The sequence below is a fragment of the Penaeus japonicus genome, unplaced genomic scaffold (genome assembly GCF_977035675.1).
Source record: "Penaeus japonicus unplaced genomic scaffold, GWHDUDI00000001_assembly GWHDUDI00000020, whole genome shotgun sequence".
Taxonomy (NCBI): Eukaryota; Metazoa; Arthropoda; class Malacostraca; order Decapoda; family Penaeidae; genus Penaeus; species Penaeus japonicus.
In genome coordinates this window covers 10,235,347-10,250,346 of record NW_028234422.1, presented here as the reverse complement: position 1 = coordinate 10,250,346, position 15,000 = coordinate 10,235,347, and the positions used below count along the sequence as shown (strand labels likewise).

General features: G+C 35.6%; 1 protein-coding gene across 3 annotated transcripts in view; it reads left to right on the top strand.

The window, feature by feature from the left end:
* Rab6 (RAS oncogene family member Rab6) overlaps nt 1-12,546 on the top strand; it is a 53,777-nt gene extending 41,231 nt beyond the window's left edge. The window contains exons 6-8 of one of the 3 annotated variants that reach the window (XM_043027302.2): nt 83-172; nt 599-662; nt 7,280-12,546. In XM_043027302.2, coding sequence (XP_042883236.1) covers nt 83-172; nt 599-662; nt 7,280-7,353 — 228 coding nt within the window. In that variant the 3' untranslated portion in view covers nt 7,354-12,546. Of the gene's footprint in view, nt 1-82; nt 173-598; nt 663-4,731 lie in introns of all 3 variants that reach the window. The other 2 variants (XM_043027303.2, XM_043027301.2) reach the window with 2 other exon arrangements.
* The last annotated feature ends 2,454 nt before the right edge of the window (nt 12,547-15,000 follow it).

Below are 15,000 nucleotides of genomic sequence, written 5' to 3'. Positions count from 1 at the left end.
TGCTGTTTTATTTTTCCTTTTAAGATTACCCTGCCTTTGAAAATTCCAGCTTGACAGTAATTGATCTTGCTTGTCTTTACAGGTCTCAACAGAGGAAGGCGAGCGAAAAGCAAAGGAGCTTAATGTTATGTTCATTGAGACTAGTGCGAAAGCAGGATACAATGTGAAGCAGGTAAGAAAGGATGCATGCCTTTGTTTGTTTCAGTCTGGGACTTTAGTGCTATTAGATAACCAACTTGTACAAGTCTAGGAATTGTCACTTTCATGTTTGGTTAAGTGTTCTTAGATGGGGGTTCACTATCATTATAAAGTTAGATACAGTTACTTCTGCTTCTTATTTAGTGATTTTATTTTGCTTTTGCTATTTTTGACAATACTAATCTGTGAAAGGAGTCTTTGTATAAAGTTGTTCATAAAGATCTTTACTGACCTAATCCCTGTCCATATACCACTCTCCTCCTCCTTGAGGGTTCTCCCCCTCTCAGAATGATTGTGAGTTAAATAAAAGGAAGATGGAAGTGTGTTAACTATAAGCATAATATAGGCATCAGAGTTTTATGCTGCCTTCACCCCCTAAACACATATGTCTACCCCGCAGCTGTTCCGGCGAGTCGCTGCCGCTCTGCCAGGCATGGAGTCCACCGAGAACAAGAAGGTTGACAGTATCCTTTTCCCCTGCTCGTCATTCATACATTTGACTCCTAGCATTTACATTCCACGAACTCTATCTACCCTTGTCCTCAGCCTTAACACCCACGTGATGTGGCATTTTGCATTTTGTAGCCCTACCCCAAAGTCAAGCAGTTTTAACCGTTTCAGAATACCAAGTTAAGATTATAGGACCTATCCCTTGCACAAGTTAGCCTGCAAAATTTGTCTTAGAGTGATTGAATGCGATCTGAATGACTTTTTGATTAATTGTGAGGGGCAGAGGAAGCCATGGGCTCTGTTTGCTCTTCAGCATAGAGACTTGATAGTGATGAATACTTTTTTAGAGACTTCTAGTTTTTAGATATAGCATGTTAATTTCCTTAGAAAATGAATTTATTCATTTTAAAATTCTTTACCTGTGAGGGGTATTTATACATTCCAAATACCTGTTGTTAGTATCATTGTTGTTTTAGATTATTTCATGAGTTGCTAATTAGTTGGGTTGCTAATATATGGGAAATACTTTAAAAGATTATAAAAGGGGCCACAAGTCATTATATTTCTCTGTTTTATGTCAGTCTCATAACTTAAGTATTTTATTTTTATTTAATTGCAATAGGAATCAAATTTGAAATGAACCAACTGAATTAACATTTAGGCAAACTTTATAATATATAAGAACAAATAAGGAAATAAGTTAAAAAAAACTTGTCATTAAAAAAAGAAGAAAAAAAATTCTATATATGAATTATAGTTGCAATAGATTAAGAGAAGGTCTTCTTATCAGATTTATCCAACATCAAGTGTGTTTTAAGGCTTTTAAAGAGGGGAAGGAATACTTTCTTAGAATTATATTTCATTTTCATAGTAATTCATTGTCTTTCCATATTATATATATATATATATATATATATATATATATATATATATATATATATATATATAATGTTTGTATGTATGTATGTATGTATGTATGTATGTATGTATGTATGTATGTATGTATTTATTGACATGCATACCTACCTACATGCTGTGTTCATTTCATTCTTTTTATTACAAGGGTTGGACTCTTATCTAGTGATATCTGGTGTGTGAGTGGTATTACAGGAAATAAGTACTAGCAGACTAACTAATTTTTCGACTAATATAGTCTTATTTCAACTAATATAGTCTGTATGTTGTTAACAATGGATGGGAAGGGGGAATATGGAAATACAATGTGATAAAATGCTTTTCTTTCCTCTCATTAAGGGAACAGCATGGCAAGAGGTATCTCCGTTATTTGGCAAAGTAGAGGAGCATTAAAAGAACTGTATTGAGGCTCGGTCCGCGAATAATGCTTGATCACTAAGGAGAAACCATTTATCTTTTTACTGAAGATGCTTGTGATTTTATTAATTGGTTCAAAGTTAGTTAGAGGAGGAGGCATCATGCATACTTCATTTTACCAATTGTCAGCTAAGATGCTTCCCTGAGACTTACTGCAGTTTTGTGTTTTGCCGTTTGCTTCAGCATGTTAGGTGTATTTCAGATTCGTGTGTGTCATTGGGACTGTTAAATTGCTGTCATATACATATATACACATATATTTAAATATGTTCTTTATATTTACAATGATGTACAGATATATCCACACTAACACACTAGCTCACACACACATGAACATCCTGCCAAACCATACCATACCATACCACACTGCACATGTACATGCACATACACTTACACCACACACATGTATAAGCACATACACATATCCATTTACCCATCTACACTCACACCCTCATCCATATCCACTCCCACCCACATCCACATACACCCATCCATATTCACATTCACTCATACTCACCCATACACATACTCGCAATGACACAACATACATACATAAATACTCATCAAGCCCACCCACTCAAATACGTATGTGCCCCACCCCCCCAAGCACACACACACACACACAAACACACATGAATATGTATAAAAATGTATACATATATATGTAGAAACATGTATATAGATACATATACATATTGTACATTTTGTTAATTTTATAGATAGATATTTAAGTATAACATGCACCTTGAGCAAGTGGAGGCTCCAAGATTTGATATGCATGTCAAGGAATCTAATAGTGTGTGATTTTTCTTCATCTCATTTTGATTTAATTATCAGACACGCACATGCACACGCACACGCACACGCACACGCACACGCACACGCACACGCACACGCACACGCACACGCACACACACACACACACACACACACACACACACACACACATGCACACATGCACACATGCACACATATATGCTGCAAATGGAAAGATAAGTAGGGAAATGTAACCACTTACAAGATATGAAAGTGATTATCAAGGATTGTAATTCTTGGCTCGAGATGTAAGTGAGAGGGTGACTTTATTTATTTGCATTTTATCCTTTTTTTTCTCTCTCTCTCTCTCTCCCCATATCTAGTCAGTTAGAAGTAGCTATTAATGACAAATATCTCTGTTCAGTGATTAACCTTTTTTTAGAAATGGATTGTTGATCGCTGATGAAAGAGTAAATGCTCAGATCATAAGATCAACAAAATTAGTGAAATTTGTAACAATGAAAGTTGGAACCAAACCAGAATAATCTTTTTAAAAGTTTTATGTAGGTAAAATAAAGAAATCTGTGGCACAAAACTTAATGTAGGGAACTAAACGATATTTATTCTGTTGACAAGCCTTTTTTTTTTTTTTTGCTTTTTTGCTTTTTGTCTCTTTTTTTTTAGTTATTTGAGTGAGAAAAAAAAATGTTACCTCTGCCATTTCAACAGCTTCCCTGGTGCTAACACATATGTTTCACTGAAAGAGAAATCCTTTTCATTAACCAGCTTCTCAAAGTGAAACCCATATTTCCTAGCAGCACTTAGAAACATGTATGTTATTAGAATAGCACTGTACCAAGGAAAGGGGAGCATAACCGTAACTTCAATGATATTGTTCCAAAGAAAGAGCAAAGAAAGATGCCAAAGAGTGCATTTGCAGCGAGAGGTCTCTCAAGTCACCCAGAACAAGCTAAGGTGAGTCACAGCTTCAGACGAATCATCATGAGAATTGCTGTATGTTGTGAATGTCCTGCCTTGCAAAGAAAATCAATTAAATGAATTGGTTGATTTTAAAAGATAGATCAAGCACGTGTATCTTGAGAGTGATGTGTTTTGGCAGCATGTTGAGTTGCATTGGTTGTCACCTCAGAAAAGTTCGTGTGGGAATGTAGATGGTGTCAACTTGCTTTTTTGTTTTTGTTTTTATTAACTTGTGATGGATATGTTCCTAAGTTATGTTATGGTGAGCACCATACCTGATTGAACGATTCTTCTAAAGGTTATAGACTCTGGACTGAAAAGTAAAAATGCTATCTTAATCTTTCTTGTTATGTCATATTTACTCCAAAAAAGTTCAGTCAAGAAAAGGAATGCATTGGAAAATTTCAAGTTGGTATATTAGCTGCATTTTAGCTTTTTTTTTTTTTTTTTTTACAAAATGAATTTTAGAATTAAATGTCTGTCTTCTCATTTGTGATTGTAAAGTTATATAGTGATCTAGAATGAAAATTAAAACCAAGATCTCTATCATATCTAAATGATTTGTCAAAGAGTCTGAAATCAGGTATGGTCTACTTAATGTCACTTGGTAGCTTTCATATGGAAATATGATAATTTGCAAGTTTGTTTGCTATGTAAAGTTGTCTTGATATGTTGCAAGTGGAGTTGAACTGGCATTCGCTCATGTGCCAAGAGCTGGTTGGCTAAACTCTTAATGATGGGACTTGCAGAGCTTTGCATTAGTATAAACCAGCTTCTCACTAACTCTTTCCACTCATTAATTCAATTGCCAGACTACTTTGGCTATTAACCCTCATGTATACATATACTTGGAAGTTTGTTTAGGCATTTAACACCACTGTTTCCAAACTTTTAACACTGGTGATGATGATTAACTGTTTGCCACTAAAACTCCACTTGTTTTTTTTTTTTAGTTTTTTTTTTCTTGTTATTTTGTTTTTGCCTGTGCCTATTTTTCCTTAATGATGTCTCTAGTGACCGAAGTTGTGCTGCGAGACTCCGAAAACGCTGCGGATATCGGGCGGACAGCAGATGGTGGATGTGCTTGCTAAACATTAAAAGAACAAAACAAGAAAGATAAAGGCAAAATAAAATAATAAAAAAGCATTAAAAGGAATTAAAAACACTCCCATCGGTTCTAACCGTTGCCACCTCCACCCACCTCACCTCACCGCCCAGCACTTCCGCCCATACTACCTGCCTGCTTCACCGGGCCACTACCAAGTCGGGATTTGCCAGGGTTGTACCTTTTGCGTTCCAGCCAGCAAGCAGCGGCGAGGGATTGTGTGTTAGCCTGGCACCATTGCATTTTATGATGATAGCTTTGTCCTTATCATATTCCACTGTGTTTTAACGTAATGTGCAGGGTTAACAACCTCCCCCAAACCTCCCTCAGAGTTATGCAGATAGGAATGTTAGTGAGGAAAGAAAAATTTATATTTCATATATATATATTTATGTAATATATATATATATATATAAATTTATATATATATATAATTATATATATTTATATATATAATATATATATATATATATTATATATATATATATATATATATATATATATATATATTATATATATATATATATATATGTATATATAATTATATAAAATGTTTGGCATATAGGGAATAATGTTGCAGCTGTTTCTTGCCCTGTTTATGTAATACCCTGTGTTTTTTGTTTAGCGTGGATAGTAAACTTCTGCACTCTGTAGGAAAATCCCTTTGGAACTTCCATAAAACCCGGTGATGTTTTGGCCAGTGATTGCCGAGTTGAAGGCAAGAATGGTTGTTAGTACATTGATAGTAAGTGATACTTAATACTGTTTAATTTTAGATTTCTCATCATAGTGGACCTTCAATGGTAACTCCAGTCTCTTCATTCTATGTGTGTATATATATATATATAAGTATATATGTATGTATGGTGTCTCATATTTATGGTAATGTCTATTTGTGGCTTGTATCATTAGTCTTGATAGCCATACACTCAGAGTGTTGGCAGGGATAGAAAAGTCTTTTGTATACATAGTCATTACCAGTTGCTGTCCAGCAGTGCTCTCTCATTATTGGGAGCAGATGCCTTGCTAAAAGTTGGGTTTCTTTGAAGGGATTTTTGATTGATGCTTTAATCATTATTTTTATATGTTGTGGAGACCAAATACAATCTCAAACCAACTGTAGCGTTTCATTGTCAGTTTGTGCATGGTATGTGTTTGATTGCTACACTGTACAATATGCATGGCTTCCCCAAACTTGGGGGACATTCACCACAAAGCACTTGCAAAGGAGGTACTCAGACACCTTGCAGCAGCAGTAAGTCTTGAAAGACTGATACAGGTAATGTATTTATTTGCAGTAAATGTGTTGATCTTTACATACAATATTAGGTTAGACATTATTAACCAACTAGATGTTTATATTGCTCTTCTTGTATAAGCCTGGTAAATTGATGTAGTAACAAACCTTATTAAGAAATACTGCTGAGCATCACTGAATAAAACATTTAGATCAGATCTAAGTCAATTATTAAAGATGATAATACCATATATTGAAAGCAGTTTGAAAAGATGATTTACACTATTTAGTCAAAATTGGTAATAACTTTTGTAGGAGGGATATCTTTTAGTATTATCATAGATAAAATAACTACTATTTGAGGATGAAAACAAAAAAATATGTTTGCATAGATTTTTTTTTTTTTTTTATCATCTAGAAAATGTAATTTATGATTGGTCATCTTGTGATTTAATACAAATGCAACTTCTGGATCAGGAATTACTCCTAAAAAAGGTGTACATGAGAATGGATAAATTCATTCATTTTCATATACAGTAGACCTGTTCTACATTTGCGAGCTAAAATTTGATTTAGAGTAAATTAGAATTAGAATGTTCTGAATATATAGAATAGTTTTCACTATGATATGAATTGAATGCTTTCAAATGTAATATTTTTTATACATAAATTAGATGAATTGGTTATGAATATCTAATAATATGGGGGGGGAAATATATATTTATTCTGATTTTTAAGTTGATGCAGCTAAATCAACTTTAAATCTCCGAATCTTCTCAAGATTGATAGAAATGTGTGAATGATTCAGGTCTACTCGTCTCATAGAATATAGTGGTCTTAATTTTAATGGTTTATCAAGATGGTGGTTTCATGTAGAGAAGACCATTTCTTATTGTATGGTTGTAGACTTCACCTTATTTCTCTATTCTTATCTATAGATAACCTCTTAGATATATATATATATATCTCTTCCAGAAACAATATTCTCATACTAATAATGTAATGATATTGCAGAGGACTAATATAGCATTTCCTAATACACAAGAAAATACGACTCAAAGTACATTCATGCCATTAAAAAAAAAAAAAGATTATGATGATTAAAAAGATAAGATAGAATAGATACATAAATTGAAATGAGAGTAAATGGCCGTCTAGTGGAGCGGTAGTCCGACCGGATATACCTTGTGTGTTCACTGTTCTCCTTAACTGAGTTCCAGCAGTCGACCTGCGCCCTCAGCCCCCCCCACAGGAGCAGCAGCAGGACCAGGAGGGCAGTGGGTGTATATGCTAGGATGCGGCCTTCATGCTCTAGTCTCTCCACGTGTCCTCACACTTCTATCCTCTCCCCAAGCAAGACTACCACAGCATCCCATGTTGATATTGTTGTTTCTCCGATGCATTTGCTGTAGTTTGTAATATGATTATTATTAGATTATTATTATTATTTTTTTTTTATTATTGAAAATTATCATTGTTTTGGTTAGTTCTCATGAAGTGTTCTGTTATTCTATCCTTTCTTATTTTGCCACTTGCATTGTATACATTAGTATTTATATATATGCAATTTTTTTGTTTCTTTTGCGTAGATTGCACGAGACCAAGTCAGTAATTTGAGTAGTTTTCTTTTCAAGGATGTCCTTTTCCATCTTTATCCGATATGGCATTTGTCGCCCAACTTTTGGTGCTATTTTATCATTATTGTTTTTTTTTTCTCTCTCTCTTTTTTCCTATTTTTATAACTACCCTCATTTTCAGTCTTAATTCTTCCAGTGATGTTTAATATCTGCCTTAATTATAACCCTTTGATATTTAGAGGGTTCTGTTTTAAGGTATCTGTTATATATTTTGTTGCATTTTTCTTCACATTGGGTGCTATGTGTTATTGTAAAGGAAATGACTGATTTCTTTCTTGTCTATTGCATTTTAGTATGAAATATATGTTGAAAAACCATGTTCATGTATATACTTTTTTTTCATACAATTCTTGACTTTTAGGTCTGTGTAGATTTTTTTTTCATTGTTCCTGTATTTGCTGGCATAATTTACGCTAAATTACAGTTTTGAACGTCAAACTATGTGAACTTGTTACTTTTTCTTTGTATATTTAGCCCCTCCAGGAAGCACTCTTTGGTCACAACCGATGCTAACGGAAGAAGGGCCATGACATATAATGACAAATGTGTTAAAAGTGGCTAAAAGTTAGGATTGGTGTCTGCAGTGACTGCCTCCAAAGTCTTGCAACAGGAACCCCAAGAGCATTACCTTCGGGAATCCAGCCTGTTGCTTGCACATACCAAGAGCTGTTCTCAGTACGGTCGATCTAAAAGAACAGAGAATATTGTCAGAGACGGTTCACAGTAGCGAGTTTTATGTGGAGAAATACAGAAGAAGGTAAAACAGAAGAGCAATCATTGGAGTCCTGACTGACCAACACACTCTATGAATAACTATTTTCTTTATTCTTTTTTTCTTTCATCTTGATTTTGTAATTTGATTTTTCCTCGTGATTCAAAATTAAACATTAAGAGAAAGAAAAATGCATAGCTGTTTTGTTTAAAAAAAATGGATATTTGCAGTTATTATTATCTCATATTATTATTGCAGTTATTATTATAATTGTCATTATTTTTTGTTTGAATATTTATCTTTCTTATCGATAAAAGTGAGAGGCAGCCCCTTCACAGCACGGGAGATACTGGAGCATAATTGATATACTGTAAGGATTTGGGGCTTTGAAGGAGCCTCAAGACAGATACTTGCTCTTCTAAGGGAAGCAAGTCTATTTAAATTCCACAAACTTACTTTATTCTTAGGTTTTCATAAATTTCTACATTTTTGCAAATTTTGACTAAGGCTGAAACACACCAGATGACTAACAGGAAATTGTGATTTCAGTAATATATTAAGCTTTAATGTTCTATTTATGGGCTATTGCACTCTCCTAGATTCCATAACTAAGTAGTAACTTTCATTCCTGTACAAAAACTTGCATATATCTATCTATGTGCCTAGGATTTGTTCATCTTGGAATTGGCTCAATTGTATTGTACATTCTGTAAGAGAGGCATAACCTAACCATGTTTTATTACCTCCAGAGTTGTTTAATTGACAGGCTTTGAGGACAAAGACCTGTAGTGTCAAGAAACTGTAATTGTTTTATAAGAAATTGATGTTGCTGTTGGTTGTGTGGACACTTAAATCAGAAACTCACTAATGATAACAACACTTGTGAAGTGCTCAATTCTCATTATTGTTTTACTGTGACAATTGTTCCAGCAGCAACATGACAACCTGTGATTGCTTTGGATAGCACTCATAATTTTTACCAGTATGCCAGAGAGGTTCAGGGCTGACCTTCCACGGCAAAAAGTTGAATCGGTTTGCTGTCGCTGTCGCAGAGCTGAGGTGGCTTTTTTGAACGACTCTTGGTAAATTGTTAGCAGTGATGAGTGTTACCTTGTTTGTGTGTATGTGCTCCCACAACTTCTGTTGGGGGTACTGAGGGACAGTGAACGATTCATTATGATTGGCTGTTGTCTTCCTGTTATGACCAAACATCTCCCTCACGCCTCAAACATTGGACTGTGGAAATAGAGTAGAAAGCACTTGGCTTCAGCATTTTCAATAGCAGAGCTTCTAGGTGTTAGCACATACATTCCCAAATGTTGTAGAAAAATCAATACACTTGCATTGTGTGAAGAATACTGCTTATTCATGATCATAAAACTCTTACTTAGAATATTAACTAGGTTACTTTTAAAAGTAGGATGTGACCACTACTTAATAAACATTGCTCGCTTCTTGGAAGTATACATTAAAATATTTAATATATCTTGATATATGTAGATAACCAAGCAGATAAAAGGTTGTATCTTGAATTAAGGGTCCAGATAGATTATATAAGGGTATTTCACCAAGAATGGACTCCTAAGGAAGAATTGGAATCACTTTGAACCGAAGAGCTAAAAGGCACTCACTCAGCGCACACATCTTGCCCATTGGTGGGTTAGGAGATGTATATATGTATCTATATACAAATGATCAATTCTCTGACGGATCCTCTTTTTGACGAAATATTCTCAAAAGTGGCTTTAACCGGTTCAACCTTATGTTTATTTGCAATAGTATTAGTAATGTGTTGCTAGCTACCCATTTCTGGTAACCTTTCTCCAAAGTACATTTGATTCTGTGGATTGTCAGAGCCCTGAAGCTGCATAAGTGCTTTCAAATAGATGTACCTGTAACAAGGTAGGCAATACAAACCTGTTAGGGTTTTGGAAAATTTTTACAGTTGATTTGGGATTATGGACTTTATGGGATACTCACTTGCATTTTATGTACCTCTCTCCATCAAAACTGAGCTGTTATATCATCTCTCAGCTGTTGGTAATCTGCTTATTGCCAGGTGTGTAGTTCTGAATATAAGTAAAGATGTTTTTCAAGAGAAAGGTTTCTTTGTTTTATGACACAATGCCCATAAATTTAGTTCCTTGTTTGGAAACAAAAATAAGTAAATAAAAATATAAGATATGTGAAAATTGAAAAGGCGACTCAGATAGTGTAGCTTGACATGCCATAAATATGAAAGAAATAGTCGATGAACCCAGCATTACCTCTAAACTATATGTCATCAAAGGTGCTGAGGGAATCATAGCTTCACTGTACGTGTTGCAGTGCATTTCAGTTTGCTAAAGGCTGTAGAATTCATGCAGAAGAAACCATAATGCTTGTTCTTGACTATCTGAAACAAGATATTGTATTTTTTTCCATACAAAGGTAATGTCCCCAGAGATTTCTTTCTCAAGATAGCCTAATAATCTGCAATATCATTAATGATTTGATTCAGATTGGATCATGATAACCTTTAAGAGAAAATTTCATAGACGATAATTACATCAGCTTCTGTCACATCATAGCACACTCTGATTTGCTTTCACTGGTAATAGTAAATTATGTATGCAGTATTTTAGGGATAATTTCATTCCAAAATTATATATCCCTTGGAGATTTCAAGGATTTACATCTCCATTTTACAAATTAATGTGTTTGGAATAGCACTGGGAAGTTCTTAATTTGAAAGAAGCCTGTTCTTTGTAATGAGTACATAAATATTTATGGTATTGACTGACACATTAATTTTCCACAATAAAAAAATCAAGGTTTTGTAAAATTCAAACGTATTTGCAAAGTAATGTTGACTTGTTCGGGCTTTTATTCATATTGTACGTGAATATTTACAACAATGCATTGATAGATTTATGGGTTGAAAGGAGAAATCTTTGTCCTAACAGTAGCTTAACAACACTTAATTTACACAAGGTAGTGTGAACCCTTGCACTTGCCTGTATATTGAAGATTATTATGCCTTGATCTTTTAAGAGTTGTTTATGTTTCTTTTTTCTTTCTTTTGTTTAGGTCGACATTCCATGAGAGATTCCGCACATTAGAAATTATAGGGCATATTTTGCACTGCCGTCAAAATGTTTTATATTGTTATTTTTAGAAGAATTGAATGAGTGTGATAGTATGTGTACATACACATGTAGGGATAGGTAGATATCTATTTATCGTGGAAAATGGCAGCATAACTGGATACTTGTGATTATGAAGGTTGATATTAAAGAAGAAAGGAAAACCGTTTTGAAATGCCATGACAATTTCGTACTTTACTTCAGGAATTACTGTGAATTGCATATAAATTATGATCTGCCAGAATGTTAAGACATCCAGTTGTGTCTGATTGGCTCAAATTCTTAAGTCAATGGCCTTGAAACTTAATGTTAGATGCAAAGAAAAAGGAATATGCCACATTTATTTTCTAAATTCGATTTGATTTCACTATCTTCAATTAGCCATCATACAGTTCTTGAAATGTCTTGGAAGATATTTACGGTAATGATATTTGACAATCATTGATCATAGGGTGTGCAGAAACCAGCCGTTTTGAACACCAGCACAGTACTGATTAAAACACACTTCCTAAAGTATGCCTTCTAGAAAACAGGGAGATAAACAGATAGTGTGAGGTTGAGTTAAGTGTGATGTATTTTTGTTAATTACTTTGCCTAATCAGTTGGGGATTCAAGACATTAATTCTAGATATGAAGTAACGAAAAATAGGAAGGAAGTAACTTGTAATTGTAAAAAGGAAATGTAATGCTTGGAAATCTTTAAGGAAATAATTAGACACCAACTCGCATTTTTATGATGTTAAAGAATAAAGAACCTTATATGTACCAAAAGCTCATTTTGATACAATTTAGTTTCATTGTATCAGACTCAAATGCGTATTCCTTCTACAAAATAACATGGAAAATGCAAATGTGATTTAAATATCAAAATTTCTTTTGATTTTTCTCTGAAAAAGATTTAGCACATCGCCAATGTTGCTCCTACCCCATCCCCGTCGATATTACAGTTAAAGTTACTTTCCTTTTGCAACACCCTGTTTGTGACATTGCAGAATAAATTGTGAGATTATGTTGTTTTGCCTTTCTTTACCCTGGAATGTGATCAGTCAGTGGCATGCAGGACAGAGATGGTGATAGTACCAAGGGCGAAATATGAATATGGATATTTGCTGCATGGGAGGGAGAGAGAGTATCAGCTTTTGTTGACAGAACTTAAAAGGATTGCCCAACGGTCGGAAAAGTTTCTGAAGTAAATACTTCCCTATTTGTTATCTCTTTACTATCACTGTTATTGTTTTTTTTTTATAGCAACCATTAAACAATTAGTAAAGCCAAATATATAATTGGCGACGAGCTACACGTCATCTACGAGATATTGCACGTATATGCAAAAGCTAATTATTTCAAAGCAAGCTACCTACTGATTGATTCTGAACACTAAGTATTTTGAAATGTAAAATGGTGTGGATGATTATGTTTTAACAAAATAACTTCAACAGATTGAGGAATGCGGTGTTACACGGGGAAACTACGGATTGAGTTTGCGAAAGGAAGTAGATGATATTTAAAGGAAATGTTCGTTATGGGAACCGGGTTTGATGGTTAAATGGCGAAATGTCTGGAGAGAAAGTGGAGAAACTGGTGTGCCAGATTAAGTTGCTAAATGTACGTATGTAGCTAGCAAGGCTCATATCAGTCGGAGAGCGTATTTTACAGATGGAAAAGGGAAAATACGACGTGTGTGAATACAGTAGAAACAAGAGTATATCAATTTGTCGAGCGTGGTAGGCCAATTTATTGGTTGGGTGTTGGTAAACCGAATAAAAAAGGGGGGATTGTTCAGGAGAGGTTGCGTTAATCAGGTACTTACCGTGAGATAAATTTTGGAAAGTATACTTGACATAGGGAAGGACGTGTTTTTTATTTTTTTTTTATTATTTTTTTTTTTTGGGGGGGGTGTATGATTAGCATGTAGGGTGTTCGTGGTGTGTATCTGGGAATATTAAAGAGCCATAAGGGCAGAAGACTGCGTGCAAGACCGAGAAGTAGAGAAAGTGGATTCTTAAGCCGCGTCCACACGAGCGGGCCTGATCGGCGGGCAGCGCGGCTGAGCGCGGTTGGCGGACAAATTCTGCCGGGCCTCCGGGGCCTGCCCGTGAATGTTGTCCGCACGACCGAGGGTCGAAGCTCCAGCTACCGGGCACCACCTAGTGATTTCGCTCGACGGGCACTCGGGCAATTTGATCGCTTGCCCGTCATATGTGCCCGTTAAGGCATGCCCGCCGATCAGGCACGCTCGTGTGGACGCGGATTAAGTTGCTAAATGTACGTATGTAGCTAGCAAGGCTCATGTCAGTCGGAGGAGAGAGTATTTTACAGATGGATAAAGGAAAATACGAAGTATGTGACTACAGTAGATACAGAGTATATCAATTTGTCGAGCGTGGTAGGTCAAATTTATTGTTAGGTGTTATTAAACCGAATAAAAAGGGGATTATTCAGGAGAGGTTGCGTTAATCAGGTATTTACCGTGAGATAAATGTGGGAAAAGTATATTTTAACAAAGGGAAAGTGATCGGGTGGACAAGAGACTGTTTGGGTTATGCTTAGCATGTAGAGTGTTCGTGGTATGTATCTGAGAATATTAAAGAGCCATAAGGGTAGAAGACTGCGTGCAAGACCGAGAAGTAGAGAAAGTGTTTGGTTTCTTAGTTGTGCGGCTCCGACGGGTGTGACGCCTTCTTGTTTATCTTTATATGGATGGAGTAATGAGGAAGGTAAATAAAAGTTTAAGGGGGAAATTAGAGCCTATAGATGGCGCCAGATAAATCAGAGAGATAACCGTGTTTGTTGATTCAGCGCTTGTAGCTATGCAAAATTACAGTGGCTAGTATGCGAGTGTTTAAGACCTCCAAGTTACGAGTAATATGATGAAATGCAGAAGAAAAAAGAGGAGACTAGAGGAGGAGATACCATAAAGGGTGGGAGATGCATAGAATGTTCTGGACAAAATGAATGATGTGGGAGTGCAAGGTGTTTAGAAGCATCTTTATGGTGGTGCGGTTGTGCCGACTACGAACTATGTAGCAAACACGTGAGGTATGAGGGATAGGAGTATATATAGGAGACTATTATGTGCGTAGGCTAACATGAGAGATAAGAGAGTTGTCTACAAGAGCATAGCAGAGTAAAATATGCTAATCTGGTTTGGAAACCGAGAGAATAGGAGACAGGATCATGAGATTTGATTGTAGGCATGTCACGTCTTATAGAGGGAAACCCAGAGCAGAATGGCAGGCCTGGCAGTTTGTGCCTGTCAGGGGAACGGGACAATGAGAGAATGAGGAACAGGAAATGCGCAGAGAGATTGAAGCGTGATGAAACATGTGTAAACCAGTTTTAGCTGTCGGGCCTTGCTGCTGAAGGAAAGAATGCAAAGTGACAAGCCTGGCGAGCAGAGAAGCTTGATTGTAATCCTTCCATCCTGTAAATGCAAAGACGAATGGTTGTTGGTGCAAACTTTCGAG